Source organism: Acomys russatus, chromosome 23 (assembly GCF_903995435.1).
Source record: "Acomys russatus chromosome 23, mAcoRus1.1, whole genome shotgun sequence".
In the NCBI taxonomy this organism is placed as follows: Eukaryota; Metazoa; Chordata; class Mammalia; order Rodentia; family Muridae; genus Acomys; species Acomys russatus.
Genome location: NC_067159.1, coordinates 24581284 through 24605114, shown reverse-complemented (window position 1 = coordinate 24605114; position 23831 = coordinate 24581284). Strand labels below are relative to the sequence as shown.

General features: G+C 36.1%; 1 protein-coding gene and 1 non-coding gene across 4 annotated transcripts in view; both read left to right on the top strand.

Annotated features, from left to right (window-relative positions):
• Fnbp1l (formin binding protein 1 like) overlaps positions 1-19484 on the top strand; it is a 77815-nt gene extending 58331 nt beyond the window's left edge. The window contains exons 8-17 of one of the 3 annotated variants that reach the window (XM_051165620.1): positions 1639-1785; positions 2334-2537; positions 3861-4019; positions 8522-8536; positions 11353-11462; positions 13696-13828; positions 14486-14580; positions 16318-16466; positions 17900-18058; positions 19300-19484. In XM_051165620.1, coding sequence (XP_051021577.1) covers positions 1639-1785; positions 2334-2537; positions 3861-4019; positions 8522-8536; positions 11353-11462; positions 13696-13828; positions 14486-14580; positions 16318-16466; positions 17900-18058; positions 19300-19307 — 1179 coding nt within the window. In that variant the 3' untranslated portion in view covers positions 19308-19484. Of the gene's footprint in view, positions 1-1638; positions 1786-2333; positions 2538-3860; positions 4020-8521; positions 8537-11352; positions 11463-13695; positions 13829-14485; positions 14581-16317; positions 16467-17899; positions 18838-19299 lie in introns of those variants that run through there. The other 2 variants (XM_051165619.1, XM_051165622.1) reach the window with 2 other exon arrangements.
• Positions 14025-14133, top strand: LOC127206778 (U6 spliceosomal RNA). The gene has a single exon (XR_007832872.1). It is a non-coding gene; the product is annotated as a U6 spliceosomal RNA (small nuclear RNA).
• Positions 19485-23831: the final 4347 nt, after the last annotated feature.

The window sequence follows — 23831 nt, the reverse complement described above, 5'->3', positions numbered from 1 at the left end:
ATATATTTCCCTTTATTTATATGTGAAAAGTAGATGTCCTTTTTCTTTTCTTTTTAACTTAATTTAATTTAATTTAATTTTTGGTTTTTCGAGACAGAGTTTCTCTTTATAGCCTTGGCTGTCCTGGACTCGCTTTGTAGACCAGGCTGGCCTTGAACTCACAGCGATCCCCCTGCCTCTGCCTACCGAGTGTGGGCCACCATGCTCGGGCTGCTCACTTTGGCAGCACATATACTAACATTGGTCCTTATTTTTAAACCACAGATGTTATTAGTGTTATAATTCACTAAGACACACACACACACGTATGTGTATATGTATGTATATGTGTGTGTGTATAAAACTATATCAGTAAGTATTTTTGACTATGTAAGGAGAATTTGCTGAGACTGGATATTGTAATCTATTCACCTAGAATTAGGATTTAGTGAGGTTTTTGGCACTACACTACAGTCATTGCCATTAGTGTACACAGCAGCCTGGTTTTGTTAGCCTGGTTTGTCTGTCTGCTTTGCTGGGTCTGCTAGGGCACAGTTGTACCATAAGACCCTGACCTTGCTTAATGATAGCTGTAGCAAATCATGAATCCAAAGTTTTCATGGGAGTTAAATTGCTGCTTTTTCTAGAAAGAAGAGAAAGGAGAAGAAAGGGAGTTAGGGAAACAGTGCTGAATTGAGGGCAGAGATTCTGTGGAAAGAAAGTCAGCCCAACTAGACTTGCTTTCATTTGGAAGGCGAGCATGCAAAGTGAGAGTTGGTGGGCTAGAGTTGGGTAGCAGATTCTGGTCGTTGAAATTAACAGCAGCAAACCTATGAATCCTCCTGTGATAGTATTAACTAGCTAAGTTTTCATATTCTTCAGCATCCTTTGTGTTCGGGGGCCACTTTGGAGCTTGCTTGTAGCACTTGCCATTTTGTGATTTAAACAAACAAAAAAGTTCAAAGGTTTCAAAGTAAATCTGCAGACTTAAGGAAGTAACACCAAAAGTGATGTGAAGTAGATTTTGGGAAAATGAGGAGAAAGGCCAGTGCTGGCCAGGAGCAAGGATGCAAAGATGACTTTAACTTACTGAATGCACCTGTCTCAATATATTTCCCATATTGAATTTGGACTTGGGGGGATTTTACACATACTACCTTGGTGATGTGACTTACCATCTTCCTTTGATGCCCTCAGTTCTGAGCTGCAGAATGTAGTAAGGTCTAAGCCTATGTGTGTGTTATCAGTTGTGGATACTTCATCCAGCTAGGTCGTACTCAAGTACTTTGACCAGTTTAAAGAGTACATCTCAGACTGTGTCTTATGGCCAATTGATGCTAGAATTTGGTTTTCAAATGCAGTATTTCCTGAAAGCATAAAACTACCCTTATTGAAGAGGAGAAGGTGGAAAGAGACATGCAAAAGACCTGGCTGCCAGTTGAATAATGTTGTAGATGATTTTGAATATCAGAATTAAAATCCTTTTTTTCTCCTTTTATTATTTAACAGGCCTCAGACTGTAAGAATTATTAAGTCTATATAGTGCCATCAAAAGGTCTTAAAAGTATATAAGAAAGAGCTCTTTTGGGGGAGGTCAGTAATTGTTCTTCAGAATAGAAAATTCAATTTCCCCTCCTTGTTTGAATTCTGGATTATTAGCAACTACAAGAAATGGATGAACGAAGGACAATTAAACTCAGTGAATGTTACAGAGGATTTGCAGACTCAGAACGCAAAGTGATTCCTATCATTTCAAAATGTTTGGAAGGGATGATTCTTGCAGCAAAATCAGTTGATGAAAGAAGAGTAAGTGCTGTCTCATTGTCTCTGAAATTAATGCATGTGGTGCAGTTGAACAGTTGAAGTTGGTGAGATGGTTTGGGTCAGGGGTAAAGTAACCTAAAGAATACTTGACTTTTAATTATACTCTCTGTATGAGAGAGCCTTGGATAAGTTAGGGTCCTATAATGGCTTGAACTCTAAAATTCTTATTCTTTAAAAGAAGCTTGCAGCCCTCTCCTTTTCACTAATTTTTTAGTTCTAATCCAAGCCTTTGAATTGCGCATTTAAAATATAGTTTGCTGTTATTCTAGTGAAAGTTTAGGATGTAGTTAGAGAAATATAGCATTGTTAGATTAATCTTGAATGTAAGAGTTAGTGCTTGAGCTGAGCAGGAAACAAAGACGTATAGAGTAGTGGTCATGAGGAGGAAGAGGGCATCAGGGATCCAAGGTCACAGCAGTCTTGAGGATCTTTGGTGATTACTATAGAGCTATGTAAACTTTCATTTAAAAATTTTGAAAGCTAATGCACTGTTAGTAAAAATGGCTTAAAAATTTGTTTCTTGTATATAGGATTCTCAAATGGTAGTAGACTCCTTCAAGTCTGGCTTTGAACCTCCAGGAGACTTTCCATTTGAAGATTACAGTCAGCATATTTATAGAACCATTTCTGATGGGACCATCAGTGCATCCAAACAGGAGAGCGGCAAGATGGATGCCAAGTCCACAGTAGGGAAGGCCAAGGGAAAGTTGTGGCTCTTTGGAAAGAAGCCAAAGGTAAAAACCATAAAATCCCATATGCTAATCAGACTCTTACTTAGTTAAGTTGAAAAAGACATTGAATGGATAATAATTTACCACTAATAGAGGAATAATTTCATTCAGCTTGAATGATTCAATTACTCTTTCACTAATTTAGAAAAAAAGTCTTGCACCTTAAGCACTTAATAATGTAGAAGAATATTAACTACGTTTTAATATCTAGTTAAATTACAGAGTTTTGCAATTTCATTTATATATAGTTTCTGTAAGAGTTCTAAGGCAGTATGTTACTATTAGTGCTTTCTACTACAATGATAATTCTTAGTTGAAATGAATGATTAAACTGATTGGTAAATAAATGTCAAATTAGATGTTATAGCTCATACTGCTATAACTTGTTATTATCCATGTGATTTTAATAGCAAGGGCTCAGTGGTCTTGATTAACTTCAGCTTTTAGGAGCCTTTAGTTTACTAAGAGAATCTTGCTGTTAACTTCTTGTTAAACCCCAGATTTTGATGTGCTGCTAATTTTAGGAAACTAAACAAAGCTCAATACTTGGAATATATGAGTGCTTTGTCTTTCTTGTCAGTTTAGTGATTGTCAGACCAGTACAGGGAGATGTGTCCCTTAAGTTTGCTATGCTGTTCTTTTAAAGTATGTTTATTTAATTTAACTTGTTACTTTGATCTTGGCATATGATGTTATATAACATTTAGATCAAATTACCTATGTGTAAGTATCGTTAAAAATACATTTATAGGTAATCCAGGTTAACTGCGTTTTCAGTAATACTGTGCATTCGACAGATAGAGCAGTGAGACCTGCTTTGGTCACATCAAAAAGTAGCTAGAGCAGCTTAGAAAGGTGAGAATACCAAGAGATGGGCTGAGAGGAAGGGTGGATGTGATGAGAAGCTTTTTCCTATTTATGGTAATCAGATGCAGTTTTAGATGTACTTTGTGTAGTAACTTTATAGTTGACGCCTTTATCTCTTGACAAATAAAAGTATAACTTGTATAGAAATCCATCATGATGCTAATAAGCTAAAATCCAGAAAAAAGTTTTTAGTTTAGATTATATCGTTCTCTCTACAATAATTTATATACTATATTTTAATCTATCAGCTTATAAAAAAAGTAAAATGGTATTGTTTAAAAGTAACTGACTTTTTAAAAAAATAATAGTTTTGGCAAAACTATGTTTACTCTCTATTTTCATAGAAAACTTTATTTGAAGTGTATTTTGTGAAAGATATGTTACCAGAAGTAGAATTTTCATTTAGGAAAAAGATATGCACATTTGGCTTATTGATTCCTTTCTTTATTTCCGTATTAGCCACAGTCCCCACCCCTAACCCCTACTAGTTTATTCACATCCAGTCCTCCTAACGGGTCCCAGTTTCTCACACTCTCCATTGAGCCCGTGCATTATTGTATGAGTGAGATAAAAACAGGGAAGCCCAGAATTCCTTCTTTCAGAAGCCTCAAAAGAGGGGTAAGTTTAATAACGGGTTGAAATGCATGATGGCCTAATTGTGTGTGTAGTGTGGCTTTTCAATACTCTCCACCCTCATTATAAGGCTCTCCTGTAAATACATAGTTTAAAATCACCACAGAATTAAGTATAGCTGCCCTCAAATAAAAACAACTCCTCTTTATAACATTTGAAATGTTCAACCATAAAAAATGGTATTATAAAGAGGGTGCTGGGTACAATCATATTTTAGCTTTATTTTTTGTTTATGTGAAATCCATATGTCCACCATTGTCTTGTAATGTATTTACATTTTTAAGACTTTCAGTAATTTGTCACTGGAGTTACTCTTGTAATGGTTTGTCACTAATGCTGACTTCATCTAACAATTTTATAAAACCATGTTTTGTTGACAGTAAAATGTCAAGCTTTATTTTAATTACCCTATTTACTTTTAGATGCATAAAATATAACTTCTAATACCTTAATAAAAAACTAAAAGGCCAATGTTGTAATGGAACACACCTATATATACTTCCAGCACCTGGAAGGCTGAGGCAGAAGGACAAAATTTGAGGCCAATATAGGTTACGTACGAACTTTAAAACCAGTCTTGGCTATGTAGAGAAGTGCTATTTCCAAAAGCAAAAAAATAAAAATAAGATAATAAGTATGTTAAATACAAAGTATTACATGCTAAGTTAATATACTAGGAAGTATTAATAAATATAAAGCCTATAAAGTACTTAGGTGTTATTAAGTAATGTTCATATGGAATTTGTTTTCTTGAACTAAATAAAAACATTTTTACTGGCATTTGTTTTCCCTTTACTTTTTTTTTAATTGACCAACCTTAGACATCAACTACTACTAAGAGTATTCTGTAAATGAAAGTTTATAGAATAGTAAAATTCAAAATTAAACTGTCTTTTAGCAATCACTTATACTACTAATAAATGAGTGATACTCCATTATGTTAGTAGGGTTAATTTTTCTTTTTCTTGGTTCTGAATATTGAAGCTAGGTCTTTGTGTATGAAACATTTACTCTGTTACTAAACTACCCTCCTAGTGCCCTAATTTTTCATTTTTATGTTTGATTTTTAGGAAATGCTATTAATTATACAGCTGTAATTTAGATTAATTTGTAGGATTTTTTGGCCATTTGAAAGACATAGGGTGATAACCATATATAGCATCAGATTATTAACAGCAATAGAGTAATAATATGCTCTTTATCTTTCCTTCTGTAGCTTTCCCCAGAATCAGAGTGCATTTTAGACACCTAAAGAATAAAATATATTTGTTTAGGACAAGATCACTGTTTGTTTGTTTGTTTGTTTTAAAACCTAAACTATTAAGACAACATGACAGACTTCACTGATGGCATTAATACAGAGACTATTCCAGTGTATTATCGTCTCCTTTCAGCCTCCCTTTTCCCTCTCAACTTACCTAACTGTATGTTTAGAGTCAAGGTAATTCATGACTTTTGGAAAGGTCCCAACAGATAAGTTTGTGTTTTGTGGACAAGCATTCTGGCTGTCACTGGCTTTTTATACTTGTATGAGAGATTTTACTTGTGATTTCTTTTGCCTTAGTTATGAGGTAGAATTTTTAAGTTGCTTCTCATAGAGATACAAAGTAAATTTAATTATATGGAAAAATTTAATGCTGTTAGAACTATTGGGCCTGGAGCTAGAATCTTAAATGGGTAGCATTCTTATTGAACAATTTGCAGTTAGAATTTTACAAGTGCAGCACTTAAAATTTTTTAGCTTGCTCATTATTAGTGTTATGTTCATATTTCACTTTAAATAGTCACATTGTTTTTATAATTTTTAGAAAACTGAAATCTCCATGTCTTAGTCACCATAATAACCAGCTAAAGGATTAGAAGACAGAACAGAAGGAAAGTGATGGGGTTGAAACATTTTTATATGCTGATTGATCTTTGGAAGTTTACTAGATAATATTTGAAAATTAATGCTAGAAATAGAGGTAGGTTTTTTAATAATCAGGAACTCCACAAGAAAAGTAAACCTTAATAAACTGGTATTTTTTTACATAGAGTTTTTAGTCCATTAAGCTTACAAGTGTAGGACTTGGGGCGGCTTCTAGCTGCTGAGTTGTATCTTCAATTCAGAAGCTATTTTCTGTCTTGCTGGAAACCGTTTTTCTTAATTAGCTTTTTTAAAGCTCATAGATAGACAGGCAGGCACATACATACATATGTATACACATACACACATATGCCTCCTTTTAAAGAAGAACTGGTATATATAGTCTCATAATTAAGGATTTTTAAAATATTGTACTAGAACTTTCTGTTTGTTTGATAGTGGTGCCACTGGATCTAAGGGATAAGGTTCTATAATTGCCTTCTGTGGTGCCAGGTTCTAAGCTTCAGCGGGTGTTTGGAAAAATACACCTAAACTTTACTGCTTAATACATAAATTAACATTTTTAAATCCATAACTACATTTTTTGTTTTCATAGACACTCCTTTTTTAAATTAGTAGAATTACCTAGTTTATAACAGGAATCTACGTTTGGATTAATTATTCGTAATCTTACAGAGTTTTAGAGTTACTCTTTTAAGGTTTTTTATATTCAGCGTACAGTTCCCAGGGTTTTTGTCTGTTTTAAGATGAAATACAACTAATTTATTTTATTCCTTTACTTAATGCTAGTTCTCTTTTATTTGGCACCACCTTAAGATGCAGTAGTTATATTAAATTTTCTAATTTGTAACCTATTTCTATATGAAAGTCTGGTATTTTTGCATTGAATATATATTATTCTATTGTTTCTATTCTTTTTATAAAAAAAAATTCAGTGAAATTTAACTTTATTTTCTACTTAGTAAAACTAGATAAGCAAAAATAGAAACATTTGATGTTTCATCTATAATTATCCTATTGTCTCTAAAAGATTAAAATATAAGTTAGGAAAGTAATTATTTTAGTTACGAAAACTACTATAAAAGATAAGGTAACTTATTTGACTGTTTTATTCCTTGTCATATACAATTTTGTTAGTGTTTAAAGAATATCATGACTATTATTCCTTAATTTAAAGCTTTCTATTTTTCTCACTGTGAATTTTGCAATAGCAAAATAAGATGATTTTATTCTTTAAACTACTGACAGTCTAAAGAATGTTAAGCTTAGTTTAGAAAGACAATGGATAGCAAATGTCATCTTTTCTTCATAATCATTAATACACATGGCCAACTCATCAGAGATAAGGGGTAGATATTTTTGTCAGATTTTATTAAATTTCTTTCAATTTTCATGTGAAAATTTTATCTGACATGTATTGTCTTTCCTTAAAATATGTGTTTTAGAAAACAGGGGAAATGCTTCATTTCTGAGGGCTACTAAGGATTGAACCTGTGGCCTTGCACATGTGAGGCAAACAGTCTACCACTGACATGTGTCTCCATGCCCCTCAAATGAAGACAATTTAAGACTAGCTAACCGTGACAAGTGTAAAGATTTCTAAAGCTTGATGCATATTCCAGGCCACTGTGTGCGTGCGCTGTGTGTGAGTGTGTGGTTGTGTACGGTACATTCTGTGCCACTTACCTGTTGTCCAATGGTTTTGATATTTTGATTTTATAAAAACCTCTAGTTGATGATCCCTTCAGACTATGTTCATTTCATACTTTTGAAAGGATAAATCTTTATTCAGTTTGCTACAATTGAGGTTGTGAATTTATTGCTGTGTTTTAGGCACATTGATTTCAAAATAAAACGTAGAAATAGAAAATCTATTTTGAAAGGAAAACCCAACCTATATCTTCTTGTCCAATAGTTCATAGAATTTGTGTTTTGTTTTTTGGTTTTTTTTTGTTGTTGTTGTTGTTGTTGTTGTTGATGATGATGATGATAGAATTTGATGCAGGGTAATTCATTTGTTGTTTTTCTTTTTTTTTTTTAAAAATAGCACCTTAGGAATAATACCTTTACCAAACTTTGACATATTTAAGTCCAAAATAATCATTAGTATTATGCAAGCTCAGGAAATGATACTTTCTCTAGTGCACTGAGAAGGCCAGTCTGGTTTTTACACTTTTCATAGATTTCCTTTTATAAATGGCTGATGTAAGAGATTTTTCATTCAGCACATTTCAATGCTTCTGAAAATGAATGACATGAGTAAATGCCTTCATAGAATTCTCCTTAAAAGAAAACACACGATAGTATGATGATTTGCTTTTGGGTTTGTTAATGTAGAAAATATCTGCCCATTATCAGTGTGTGCTTTCTTTCTTTCTTTCTTTCTTGTTTTTCTTTTTCCTCCTCCTCCTCTTCCTCCTCCTTTTTTTTTGATGTGTGTGTGCAAGTAATTTGCTTTCCCAAATGTGCTTAAGTCTTTTTTTCTGGCATAATTGTTTGGATTGTAAAGTGTACAGACTTTATTTTAATATTGTAAAAAATAAAGGTTATTGCATCTTCTGTATTATGATTTCATGTGAATAATTTACCATTTCTTTCTGTTTTCCATTGAACTATTCAGTGGTCGATGAAGATGGTAAGCCCCGTGTGCTAATCTCTATACTGTACCAATATTGATTCATCACAAAAATTTTGTTTTATTTAATTCAGAACAAGTGTGAAAGTTATCCCACATTTTCAACTTGTATTTTATATATATAATTTAATCCATAGTCCAGCATATGCCAATACCTTTTGGGTGTCGTATATTAGAGAGTAATGTGGTTAGCTGTTATCCTCCCAGCAAATTGTGGAGTCCATATCATGTTAAAGAAAATTCACTATTTAAAGATATATGGAGCAAATGTTGATGTTGTACAGGAGTAAAATATAGAGAAATACTTTTCTTTTTAAATTGACTTTTAAAAAAAAAGATCATGCAGATTTAATGCTTACTTTATCATAAAAACTATTAAGTTTGTCCAGAAAAGGAAAAAAAAATTCTGTTAATTTTATTATGGATTCGGTGCTTGTTGGGTAGCACAAGTAATCTATTTTGTGTGAGAATGTGTGTGAGTGTGTGTATCCCCATCCCTCTGTGTTTGAAGTGTTTCTATATACATTTATTTCATACAAATTGATGAATTTACGTTATGAAGAATTAACTCCCAAATTATTGGGCACTTTCTTAGAAAACTATGCACACAGATGTAGAAAGCAGATCACTGTTTTAGACTTTCCTAGTTGACACTTTTGTAAGTTCTAGGTAGTGCGAGGTTGCTGGTTGCCTTTGCATGGCTTCTGAAAGTCCTTGTAAATGAAATGGGACTGCTTCATGTGCTTCTGTAAGCATGGATCATAATGTTGAAATGGGATGTTGGAAATACAAGTGCCTTAATACTTATTGTTAAAATACTTGATACCAAAGTTGCATTAGAGTTAGACAGATATTTGAATATTCACCGTGGATAGCGGCCAGTTTATTATACCTCTCCCCAAGGCCTGCTTAACTGAAATACATTTCTTCATTTCCTTAAATGATTTTCAAGCTTTTCAAATTTATTTTTTAAATATAAATTAGATTATCTTTGTACTGTTACCTGATAGTATAATCCCTGAACCCCAAATTAGAATGAATACAACAAATTATACTGATTATTATCTAGCAAATTTAAATGAACTTTACAGAGAAAATTTTGCTATTCCATTATTTTGTTTAGATTTGGTTGATTGACATTGGTACTATTTGTTGGAGTCTGGTAAAAAACAAAAGCCACTTAAAAAGGGGCCCCCGCTTTAGTCATCATGCCTGTTGAATGCCCATAGTGTATGGGCCACTGGGGAAAGATTTTTAGAGGTTCTTGTTATTAATTAATGGTTTGTTATTACTTAACATTTGATCATGTTTTTTCTGTGACTTTCCTTTTGTTTAAAAGTAAAACTACACAGGTGTGGCGAAGTGGTTTGCTCATTGGGAGCACTGGCTGCTCCTACAGAGGGCCCAGGCTCAGGTCCCAGCACGCACATGCTAGCTCACAGCTGTCTGTAGCTTCTCTTCCAGAGGGTCCAGTGCTCACTTTTATCCTCTGCAGGAGTGAGGTGTATAGACATAGATGCAGGCAGGCACACACCCGTTGTTAAAATACAATAATTTAAAAGCAAATAAAATGTCCTTGTACAAAATGAAATCAATCCATTAAGCATATGTTAAAGGTATAACTAGCCCATAAAGAAAGAATGAATTTTATTTTGTAAGCTTGTCTTAAGCAACACTTAAAAATTTTGAGAAAAATATTCATTCAACCATTTTGAGAAAAACTGAAGGATGCGTATTAATTTTTACAATGTAATATGTTAATACAGGTTATATTAGATGGATTCAGTAGTTAATAATGAGTATTATAGTCTCTAATAATGTAGCTGAAGTAACAATGACTAAAATGACATTTAAGAGTAAAATGGAACTGATTGTGGTAACACACTCTTGTAACTTCAACATCAGGAGACCTGGGAGATCAGCCTGGGCATGGTCTTCAGGAGAAAGACCATCATTAATAGAAAAATGTACACCTGTATACTAACTAGACTCAAAAGCATTGAAACCTTTCTACCCAAGAATCCTTCCTAAAGAAGGACTGTGTCGGTCAGTGCTGGGCATGCTGTCACATGCTTGTAAGGGTAGCACTTGAGAGACTGAGGTTGAGCTATAGACTATAGTTAGCACCTGCCTGCTACCCAACCAAATAAGGAGACAAGTGGGATTCTATCTTTCAGAAACAGCTAAGGTCTGTCATTTGGCTTTACGTAGGGAATATTGGAAGTGTATTCCATGTACAAATGTAATTTCTGATCAATAGACTAATTTTTTAATGATCAGCGTATATTTTGTTGGCAAAGAATGGTCTAAAAATGTAATCATTCAAAAACTAACTGCAGTATTGAAGTTTACTTCTTTAATTGGTTGTCTTCATGCGGTAAGTTGCTTATGTTGCTTGGTTATGAATTTCATATTTTTCTTTTGCACATTCATGGTATTCTAAATGTCACGACTGGATTTATTCCATAAGATTCTATGTAAAAAGTACATACAGAGGAGTACGACAATAAAAACAAGAAATGTTATGTGTTCCCATTTTGTTGTTGCTGTAAGAAAGCTCACATGTGTTTATTTTAACTCTGCCAAGACTTGAAATAATGTGATAGTTATTATCTGTATTTGGTGAGATTTCTCTTTAGTTTTTCTGCCTGTTTTCATGTTTTTTGTAAATACTGAGATTTAAGCTTTTAGGTCTAGATAGATCTTTTTAAAAGTTGAGGCTAATTAAAAATTGAAGTTAGTTTATTTTATAAAGGTGAAGTTAAAAAACAGATATCTGAAAATGTCTTTAATAATGATTTAGACTCTCTTTTCAGGGCCCAGCACTAGAAGATTTCAGTCATTTGCCACCAGAGCAGAGGCGTAAGAAGTTACAGCAACGCATTGATGAGCTTAACCGAGGGCTGCAGAAAGAATCAGACCAAAAGTAGTGTTCCGTTAAGCCCTTCTTTGTTCTTCCTCTCAGGAACTGATGGGACGATGTGTGCACTGATCCATGGAGTTTTCAGAGTCATTCATTCTGGGCTGGGAGCATAGTTAGTGATAAGAGTGCTCACCTAGCCTTCATGGGGACCTGAGTTCAATTCCTATCAGTCTCCCAAAATTATATATCCCAATAGAAACACTTTTTAAAAACTTTTTTAAAAAGATTTGTTTTTTATTTCATATGTTTGAGTGTTTGATCTGCACGCCTGGTGCCTGTGGAAGCCAGAAGACTCTAGAACTGGAGTGAGAAATGGTGGGTGCTGGGAATAGACCCCAGGTCCTCTGGAAGAGCAGTCAGTGATCTTAACTTCTGAGTCATCTCTCCAGCCCCTGAAATACTTTTTTTTTTTAAAGGGAAAAATACACTACCTAAACTATAAAACTTTATGGCTTATATATTATATAAATCAAAATCAAATGTCAAGGGTTTTGTTGTTGTTTTTTATTGCAGAATTTTTTAGATGCCATTGGAATTCCTTTCACAAATTTGTAAAAACAAAACAAAAATACAAAATACAGTAATTCATTGTCAAGAGTAGTTTTACCAGCACCAACCACTTCCTTTTATATATATATACATTGTATAAGTTAAGTATTGGTTGAGAGATTATCACATACACTACACACCAACCATTTTACATGAAGCATTATTGTTATTAAATTCTTTAAAATAGCCATCTGAGCTTGTTCTTCCGATATAAACGGAGAGATAGGACTTAGTTAGAATTGTGTAAGTGTAGTAAATAGGACAAGGGGAAGGGGTATGAGGTAGGAAGTCTTACCTATTTTCTTGTAGTATTCTTTTTTGTTTTTGATTTTTGTTGTTGTTTTGAGACAGGGTTTGTATGGGTAGTCTTGGCTGTCCTGGAATTCTCTCTGGAGACCAGGCTGCCCTCGAACTCAGAGAGATCAGGCTCTTGTAGCATTCTCTTGGTAATGGGGGTGGGGGTCTTTAGAAGTTTCCAGTGGGTGATAGGACATTAGCAACTGTTCAAAAGGTCAATGAACCTTGTATAATGAATGGGAAGATCAGAGATCAGGAGAGGAGACAAGGAGACTTGTTAAGGAACTAACTTGTAGATACTGAGTGAGCTCTATAACATTTGTTTAAAAAAAAAAAAAAACAAGGAAAACACATTGGGATGAATGTAAAGATTTTCCTTATGTATTGTCCAAAATCCACGTGGAAAGTGTCTAGTTGAGTTGGAAATATACATTTAGAACTTTAAAAACTGGAGACAGACACTGGAGAATCATCTGAAGATCAAAACATTCTAAAGAGGAGTGTAGGATGAGATGAGAAGAAACTTCTTGTCATTTATATAACAGACATTTAAGAGTTGAACCAAGGAGAAGAAGCTAGTGAATGACAGCTAAGAAAGCAGAGGCGAGGAGGAAAAAAGTAAAACAACCCTTAGGTCAAGAAGGAAAAGAATGGTAAGGAGTATTAGTCAGCAGTGTCAGGTGCTAGCGTCAGACAGCACCGATTGGACATAATCTATAATAATGTGACTAGTGAAGAGGAGGCAGGCTAACAGGAATTGGCAAGGAGCTAAAGGAGTGCACAGCTAAAGATGGTGTTACAATTTTAGCACAGATGAGTGGGAAGACAGTGATGCTGTGGGAAATGAGATAAGGAATGCTGGTGGAATGCTAATGGGTGAAAATACAGTGGGTTTGACTTAGAACCAGGCATGGTGGTACAGGTCTGTAGCCCTAGCACGTGGGAAGAGCACGAGTTTAAGGCCAACCTGGACTACCTAGCAAGACCCTGTCTCAAAACAAGTCAAAGTCATGAATTTGATTAGGGAAAGAATGAATGTAAAAGCAGTGTGGAATATTCTACCAGCTATTTATTAAGCCCGTGTATGTATAAGTTATGTAATGAAACATGAGAAATAGTGGGGTTCTTTTTTGTATTAGTCTTTTAAATAGCACACACACATTTTGAAGGTCCTTCCTTAAATTACTACTGTGATTGTATATATATAGTCATATACATAAATATATTTATAGTCAGCTTTATATAAGTTGTCCTTAATTAGGATACAGTTATCTAAACTTAGAAATATGACTTTTTAAGGTACAGATAAACTTTAGTCCCCAAAGACAAATGAAACTCTCAAAGCACATGAAATGGATGTTTACCTTTGTGGTTTTCTTCTGTTTCTCAGAGAAGCACTCAACAAAATGAAGGACGTGTATGAGAAAAATCCACAAATGGGGGATCCAGGAAGTTTGCAACCTAAATTAGCAGAAACCATGAATAACATTGACCGCTTACGAATGGAAATCCACAAGAATGAGGTACATTTGTTAATTTAGCAGTCTGAGATAAAAGTGTACTTTTAAATATTTTATCAACTTTATTGTAATAGATTGGATTTTTGCCAGATTTATATACCAATATTTACATTTAATTTTAGAATTTCTGAATTGAAAGTATATTATTATGGTATATCGTTATCAAATCAATAGCCTAATTATATAAAACTAAACATAAGTGCTCGCTTTGGCAGCACCATATATACTAAAATTGTAAGGATACAGAGAAAATTAGCATGGCCCTATGTAAGGATGATACTCAAATTCACAAAGCAGTCCATATTCAAAAAGCAAGAAAACTAAATATACTGTTTTTTAAAAAATCAACTATAAAGGGTCGGGCGGTGGTGGCATTCACCTTTAATCCCAGTGCTTAGGAAGGAGATGCAGGCAGATCACTGTGAGTTTGAGGCCAGCCTGGTCTACAGAGCAAGTTCCAGGACAGCCAGGGCCACAGAGAAACCCTCTCTTCGAAAAACAAAAATAAAAAATAAAAATCAGCTATCAACTGTAAAGTTAATCACTATATACATTGGAATAAAAAATTGTCTAAGAACCATAAAGTCTCAAAGTGCATTTAAATTCAGAGTGCCTTAGGAGCTTTTGAACTTACTGAAATGTGTCTGTTTTTTTCTGAAGGCATGGCTCTCTGAAGTTGAAGGCAAAACAGGTGGGAGAGGAGACAGAAGACACAGTAGTGACATAAATCATCTTGTGACACAGGGGCGAGAAAGGTCAGGATTTTGTTTTTTAATTTCAATAATCATTTAATTTTCATCTTTTTTTTTCTCTCAGTTTTTCTTAGTGTTACTAATTATGTTGTTAAATAACTTTAGTCTTTTGAAACTGTTCTGTATCTTAGGTAAGGGTTGTAGGTAAAGTAGGAAATTACACTTGTTCAGTTCTAGCTTATCACATCCCTAAGCAGCTAAGAAAAAAAGACAACAATAAAACAAAATTTAAAAAACCTAGCAGGCCTAGGTAACTCAGTGATGGGCGAGAGTCCCTGAAGGTTTTTGTGGAGTTAGATAGCTTATGATGGGGGGAAAAAATGGTGTCAAATTGCTTATAGTTTGGTGAAGAAGAAAAGGAACTGTGTCTTATTAGTTTGGACAGAGTGTTCAACTTAGCTTTTTGCAAGGTCTCCATACTGCTTGTGACATTTCTTCCTTAGTTTAAAGTCTTCAGTTTTGTCTTTCTCTACCATATTACTAAACTTGCCTTGATCTTCGAGAAAATTTGAGTGGCTTAATACCAGATATTGGTCTACTAATACAGCATAGTTTGAAAGTTTTCCTTCTATATTTTCTTAATCCAATTTTCTAAAAACACAAAATAGAGATTAAAATGCACACTGTACAGAATTGTTCGTGATGAAAGAGAGGGTCTGGTAGTCTCCATAGTCATAGGCAGACGTATATCAAGTAGAATATCTGATCATGGCGTGTGTCTCAGGGCTGAGCGCCTCCTGTCCAGCTCTTGTCACTTCAGGAAAGAGTTCTTATCTTTAATTTGTCAAGAGAGAGCTACAGATAACTGGTCTTTGTTGTTAGGTTAAAAACCCAGGTTAAATGGGTTTAGTTTTCTAGTATGTGTGGTGTGTGTATGTGTGTGTGTGTGTGTGTGTGTGTGTGTGTGTGTGTGTGTGTGTGTGCGTGTGTGTGTGTGTGTGTCTGTGTGTGTGTGTGTCCGTGCGCGCGCGCACTCTATCCATTGTTTTGAATTTTCTAAGTTACTAGTTTCTTCAATTAATTGGAAATTATTTGAATTTTGAATCTTAGTTTTAAGTAGCAGAATGAATTCTTGTACTCTCATAGAATAAAAATGGACTTCGTTAAATAATTTAAGGGACAGCCTAGATAATATTCTTAGAACCCAGTTTCGTTGTTGATTTGTTTTCTGTTGCGCTAGATTGTTTTAAGTCTCCGTCTTATTTTTTTAAAGCTTGCAGTTTCCTCCAGGTTCAAGGAGAAAAGGAAGTGAGCTTCTCTTGGGACAGTCCTGGGCACAGCACTTTTGGCTGATGATTTGCAGGACCTCTAGTAAACTGCTCATTTCCATACACATGCTATGCTCATGGCTTCCCACAAATAGCCTCACTGTGGGCTGAATGTAGATCTGGGTACATTCGTCCCAGTTTGAAGATACCCCTTAATGGAATCTGTGCCCCTAGAAAGCTAGTGTCGACTATATTGTTGCATTTCATCGTTAGATCCTGTAATGGTGAGATGTGCTTACTGAGCAGTGTTTTCTCTAGAACATTGTTATCTTTTCAGTGTTTATTCCAAGAAATTAAGTAAAGACTCTTTTTGTATTTCTATAAGCAATTTACATAGCTTATGTTTGAAAATAGGGCTCAATATGGAAATACGTCATTGATACCTAATTTTTTCTGAGATCAACTTAGAAATAATACACAAAGAGTTCTCATCTTTGAGATACGTGATCAGAGATACTTTGAATGTTTTTAGCCCTGAGGGAAGTTACACTGATGATGCAAACCAAGAAGTCCGTGGGCCACCCCAGCAACATGGTCACCACAGTGAATTTGATGATGAATTTGAAGATGACGATCCCTTGCCAGCTATTGGACATTGCAAAGCTATCTATCCTTTTGATGGTATGTTCTTAGTATATATTTGATAAAATTGATTCCTCAAAGTCAAAATAGGTCACCACTTATTTTAGTATCCTTAGCTAAGTGACAGACACATCGTCAGGAAATTATATTCCTGGTTTAGTAATAGTTTTAACTATGTTATAAATATAGTTTAACCAACACCTCCGCACTCACAACTGAATTGAAAGAAAGTCTTATATTTGCCAGATCTAATATAAATACCAACTCTAAATAATAGAGAATTTTCACCTGGTCCTATATCTTAATCAGACTCACAAGTGCCTACAGAGCTGAAGCATCTTGAATAGGTAGCCCTAGTCAGAAAGTGAACAGCTTGTAGATGCTACTTCATGCTCTCCATTGCTAAATAGTACAGAGCTATGGGCATAAGGCACAGCTGTCTGTTATCAACTGTATGCTGGTCCTCATCAGATGAGAGCCCCAAGACTGGGAACTCCTGACTGTAGTGCTTCTTCTGTGATGTGATGGCTGCAGAATGGGCTTTGGGCACTGCCCCTCTCTGTAGACTTTAGTACATTCATCAACAGTTATGAAATGCTCTATAATTTAACACCTTTCTCCATGTGTTGGTCTTACTCTTCATTTTTAGAAAATATATTTAAAGAGATAGGGAGATCTCCTAGTAAGTAAATGCAATTACCACCTTTCCTGAGGCCCTAAGTTTGATCCTGGGGACCCATATGGTAGAAGAAAACTGATGGCTGAAGTTGTCCTCTGATCTCCACACTTACTGGCATAATAGTAGCACATGCTTACTCTATCATATACACAATAGGTTTTCTGTTTTCATGTGTATTTATGGTATACATATGTTCATATATGCACATGGGTGCTTGTTTACATGGAGGCCTGAAATTGATGTCAAGAGTCATCCTCAGTTGCTCTTTGACCTTATTAAAGAGTTTCAGTAGAGCCCAGAGCTCACTGGCCTGGCTGATCTGTCTAGTCACCGTCTCTGAGGATTCCCTCTGCATATAGTCTTTCTTTAACTCCTTTATCCCTACTATTTTCCTGACCTCCACTTCATGAAGTTTTTAGATAGGAATGCTGCTCAAATTTGGAAAAAGAATTGGAATTGTGAAATAATGACTAGATTGCCTGTCAAATTACATAATGGCTGTGTATGTTACATAGTGCAGTGGCACAGTTGCTGAATCTGTTATGCAGCAGGTGATTGATTGTAACCAGCCTCACAGGCTTATTACGTAGTTCAGATGAGATTGGGTGTGGTGTGTTGAGTAAACTAGAAAACATTACAGAAAGGGTGCTGCATGTAACAGTCAGTGGGCTCTTACATGTAGGAACAATGAAATTTGGTAATATTTCATGTTTGCTAATATGTTGTGTTTAACTTTTAATAAAAATTACTGTCATGCTTTAATGCTGCTTGTGCTCTGAAAACCTTCCCGTAGGGCATAATGAAGGCACTCTGGCAATGAAGGAAGGTGAAGTTCTGTATGTTATTGAGGAGGATAAAGGGGATGGATGGACAAGAGCCCGGAGACAGAATGGCGAAGAAGGCTACGTTCCCACAACATACATAGATGTAACTCTAGAGAAAAACAGTAAAGGTGCAGTAACCTATATCTAAACTAACCAGGCTGCTTTGTGCCATGTATAACATAAAATGACAACACATTCTACAGGTCAGAAAAACCAAAAAGTTAAGGCATCCTGATGCATTGTTCACTATGTGAGCTGAGTGCAGGCTTGATCAGAGAGTGTGAATATTGCTACAAAGAAACTCTGATGCCTTACTGTTTAAGCGATGTTGGTGTGGAAGCTTAATTGATGCTTTTTGCTTTCTGTCCTGCCTAAGTGTGTGTAAAGGATGTGTGCTTTTCTGCCTTATAAATAATAGATTTGATCATTAGGCAAGAATCATAGGTAGAATGTTCCCTGTCCCCTTCGCTTCAGAAACAACAGTGACTGATGAATTGAAATAAGCAAACCTACTCTGGACTACAGAAAGCTGATTCCCAGGAGCTGCTCAACCTAGGAACTGAGTTTATAGCTTCAGGTTCTAGGAAGAAAAGTAATAGTTGGATAATTGGGTAAAATGACAGTCATTTTCCTTGCTATTCTTAACTTGGTTTCCTAAAGAAAGAAACCAGTACCTGGTATATAATCTGTTTAATATGAGCTCATCTCAGGATCACAGGATAATTCACCTGGTGGAGCTTGTATACGAATAAAACATCATTGAGGCCTGAAAGTATTTTCAGGTATACTGGTAATTTTTAGTGATGTACAAAGTTCATTCCAAGCTAATCTTATGCTTGTACTTTTCACTTGAAAGTATCTTTTAGAAATACATTAGTGCTCGTTTAGTGTTTGGCAGTTACTCATAGGAGAACTTGAATCTAATTCAATAAAGATAGAGGACAGTCTGGAATGGAGGAAAGTGCTGGCAATGCTGACTCTTACAGGATAAACTTTTTTTACTAAGATGAAGGAAGACCTCTGTAGCACCATTGAGGCATTCATTTTAGCTGGACCATTGACTGTCAGAGTAGATATCTTTCTTCCAATGTATCGCCAAAGTCATCTGTTGGAATCATTGTCCAGTCAGGAGCTGTACAATGTAGTAGTCACGTAGCCACACCCGAGTTAGTTGAGGGGGAAGTAAAGGGAGGGAGCAGTAACACTGGCCTTCGATCATCTTATGTTCCTGAGTTCTCTGGTGTTTTTAGTAGCTGACTATAAAATGATTTTAAGGACATTTGGGACAGACACTTTAAACTGAATGCCCCTTTCAGTCTTACCAAAGGTCTTCAGTAATTGTTTTTTTCTTTTTCCTCCTGGACTGCAGGTTCCTGAAGAGGGTTTCTGAGGAAATGGGCAAGATGTTGAAGGAGGTTACATGCAGCTGCTTTTGGGGGAGGGTATTAGAGTTGTCAGGCTGAAAGAGAGTGAGAGAAGCAAGTTGCATGAATGCATGCAGTTTTTTTTTCCCACTAACTTCATTAGCATTTCCATACATTAAAAAGTCATTATAATACTTCATTAGCATTTCCATACATTAAAAAGTCATTATAATACTAGTCCTTCTACTCGTAGCTCACAGTTGTTCACATGGAAGAAGAAGAAGAAAAAGCCAGCAATGGCTGACTGCTTTTTTCATTTATTTTATTGATGCTACCAAATCTGAGAGTGCAGAGCTGTCTTAAGTTTGTCTTACTTCCGGCTGTCCAGTAGGACTGTCTTCACCCAGCTCTGTTTTAATTGGCTTTTAGACTCGCTGTCTGTTAGAACCCTTCCCTGTCTGAGTGTCTGCCTGCACCACTTCCGTGCTTGCTTAACATCATGTTGCATGTCTAGAGTGATCTGGGCTTAGATTTTCCAGGCATGTCTTTGTAATCCCCTGTTCTTGTCAAAGCCTTTGTTTCATTTTGCATTTGTAGTGCAAATCCCTGTCAGACATCTCAGCACTAATGTTTCCATCGTAGTATTTGTGTATGCTGCTAAATCTTCCCCACTGCAAACATTCCAGTTTGGGCATTATGAAGACATAGTCTGTGAACCTGAAGTATTTATGATAAGAAAAAGAAAACATCTCTGCTCTAGCCTACAGCCCAGTTAAAGACTCTGAAATGTGACACGTCTTCAGCACCTCAGTCTGGGAGAGTCTGGTCAGCACTGAAGTCCTGGCACAATAACACAGGATATGCACCACCGAAGGGACTGTTGTCAAAAGTCAGCTGCTTCCATTCAAATGCTGCCTTAAACTCGAGTGCCTAAATCTGTCGATTGCCAACCCTACCACTACAGTATCCCACAAAGGGCTTTATGTGCCAGTCAGTGCTCCTCCTCTAACTGCGGCTCTGTCGCAGCTGTGATGTAGCCTCGGTAGGGGGCTTCTAGAGCTCTACCATGTGCAGTGGTGCATCTTCAAATTTATGCATCAAACTAAAGACCTGTCCAAGTCCATTTTGCTTTCATCAGTGTATTTATGAGAAGTTCGATGGACCTCCCCCCATCATCTTTTAACGGAGTGATGACGATCTCATTTGATTATTACAATGATAGTCTGTTTCCAAGTGATGCTTTTGTTTGAATCAGATAAAATTTAGTGAAACTTTGTAATGATCTATGTGCACTTTTACTTGTAAAATGGAAATTTCTGTATGTTTATACTTGTAAATACAGTTGTCATTAGTGCCCTCATTGCTCATGTTGTCCTGCCTCACATTTGTGATTCTGTTAATGACTTGTATCTGAGCTAATTTCTTAGTGGTCTTGTAACAGGGAGGTGGGGTGGGGTGGGAGGGCTATTTGTACCACTGAAGCTCCATTAATCTGATTATTTACTGTTTTGAGGGGAGAAAGAGAATGTGAAATGTTCTGTGTATTACTGGATTTCAAGCAATATTTTAGAAACTGTATGACTGCTTTAATAATTTTTTCCAGTGCTATTTGGATCATACTACCAGTTATACTAAAGCTGAATGACAATTGTGTGAACATTAATGCCTTCATAAGATCAAGTACACCACTGTTATACAGCTGACATATAGTGTATTACTTTTGAAGCTAGTAAACTATACAGTTTTAGATACTAAATCTCGTTACAGGGTTATTTATATAATGTGACATTATTCTATACTGACAGACTACATAAAGTAGTTTTAAAAAGTAGTCCTATTTTTGTTTCAGAAGTTAGCAATGACAAGGAAATGTGACCTGGCTGTGTTTGTCTCTGTACAAAGCCTAGAGTGCTTATGTTTTTCTGACTAACAATCACAGAGGGCGGAGTTCAAAGCTTTCTTGTAAGAACTGTTCTTTTTGAGCTACTGTGTGTTTTTCTAAAGCTGGGGTTTGTTTCCATAGGAGGAAAGTTCCCTAAAGTAGTAGAGTAGTGCAACCTCTATATGGGTTGTAAAATTAAAAATGACACTTGTACTTGCACAGTTTAAGTCATTCTTAAGTCATTCCTAAACTTTGAACATGTGAGCTTTCTAAAAAAAAAATCTTTTAATTTTGCAGTAATTTTCACTCTTTGTGCACATATTGGTTTCTTAATGGTAAAATGCCTTGTTTATTATAGTGTTCTCTGTTGAGAATATTTTCATGGAATAAAACAATCTTTTCATGGTCAGTTAAAATGTGTATTTATCTTTTACTGCTGTTTGAGCCAAAGAGACACGAAACGTCTGTTCTTAAGTGTGGTACAGATATCCTAAAGTGGAATAGCCTTTTGGGAAGCCATTTTAGGTACTTTATTCTGGTTTTTAGTTTCTCCCAAGCTTTCGCAGAGGAAAGAGGAGATGTTTAATTGGAGTGAATTGTAATCACTTTTGTTTATGTTAACTCAGCAGTAGCCATATGGTACAGACTTTCTTTGGCCCCATCTTCTCTCTTGCATCCATCCATAAGAGCTGGCCCTGAACCACATAGTCTCATCTGGCTACTGCACAATGGCTAGCATTTCCTTCCTGACTAGCTGCAGAGCATCTGTGCTTCCTGGGAAAAGAAGATGCATGGAAAGAGAGCAGTTGGTGCAAGTAGTGGCACATTATCTTTAACTTTCAGGAAGTCTGATTGCAGAAGAGAAGCTTCTAAAAAGGCCCAACCATGACTGCAGGCTTTCAGAAGCCCAAAGGAATAAAACTTCAGGAGACATTCTGAGCAGTGAGAGGCTGGAATTGTAAGACAGTGAAAATTGAAAAACCAACACTGAGTTTGGAAGTAGACACATGCAAAACAATAACAATAGCAGCAAAATGTTGTCAGGCATCACGGCTTCAGGTGAACCGAAGTTTTAGAAAAGGGGATGGGATGGATGTCCAAGAGGATGAAAAAAGTATTTAACTGAGCTATGCTGAAGGAAGTCAAATCCCACTTCTAGGGGAAGAAAACAACTTTATAACACTTAACAAAAGGAGAAGGAATCCAGCCCTGTGTAGAAGATGTCAGTGTATTAGTCAGGCTTCTCTGGAGGAACAGAACTGATGGAATGAATTTGTAACATGTGTTAAATGGGGATTCACTGGAGGAGACTCTTTCTGACCAGGCTGTGGCCTGATTAGTCCCAACAGTGGGTGTTCCTCAGTGGAGAAGCCAAGGATCCAGTCGTCGTTCAGTGGATGTCTCTGCTCATTTTTGGACTCTGCTGGAATCCTCAAGTAGTAGGTTCTAATACCAGCAAAGGAATGCCTCAGCAGCAGGAGAGAGGGAAACTTGGCAGAGTGAGGGCAAGCAGTCAAAAAGCTAAAGCTTCCTTCTGTGTCCTTTTATGTGGGCTGCCGCCAGGTATGGCTCAAGTTTCAGTTGGGCCCTCCAGCCTCAGATGATCCAATCAAGAAGACCCTTCACGCTGCCTGTTCTCAGTTGCTTGGATTTTAGTTGATTCCAGATGTGGTGACGTTGACAACAAGATCAGCCGTCACCACTGTTGGCAGTTACAGAGATCATAGAAAATAGACGCCAGGGGATTGGGAAATAGACGAACAAATTTTGGAGAATAATGTCACATTCAGGGGATATTTATTAGGTGTCTAACTGGCTCAGGTTCCTAAGAAATCAAAGCCTCATTGTCTGGTGCAGTTGACGTCTTAGATACATACTTACCATCTTGATTTCAGCACCATTTCATTGTGACAAGGTTTCTCATTTTTGTGAGATGGTATAAAGAATGGGAGCTTTTATTAACAAGCTGATTTGGTAACCCAGAATGTCAACCCTCAGGAGAATTTCTAAGGGAAATGTGTGTGTGTGTATGTGTCAGGGGGGTGGGGTGTTGAATCACTGAATAAGCATCTGCCACACAACAGATAGAAAAGTACCATCACCCCCTCTTCTATGAAGAACCATTATCTTGCATTTAAGTTTTGTATTTCTTTGTGGGTCTCCCAAATGGATTGCCCTGGATAGGTGATTTTGTAGAGATGTTCCATGTGAGAAAGCCAATGTTTATGCTGTGTGTACTCGTGCGTACCCATAGTGAGTGCTAAATGCTGAAACACTCCATACTGCCTCAGTAACTCACGAAAATCTTACCGTGAAGCAGGTAAGTCCCTACTCGTGTGGCCCAGCCCAGAAACTATACACGGTACCTAGCATTTCAGGTGTGGCCATTTTACCCAAGGCTCACCCTAAGGTTATCCATTTAACATGCATAGTTAATTTACTGTGTATTATTATACTATTATCTAAATAAACATTTACCTATCATTGGTGGACATTGGCTATTTCCTGAGCTTTGTCTAGTCTGAACATGTTGCTTGAGAGTATTCATATATGCATTTACTGACACTGGGCTTTCTTTGAAATATGTAGGTATAGACTAGGCATAGTGGCATTCCTAATTTATATTTTTGTAGGGTTTGAATGAGAATAGTCTCC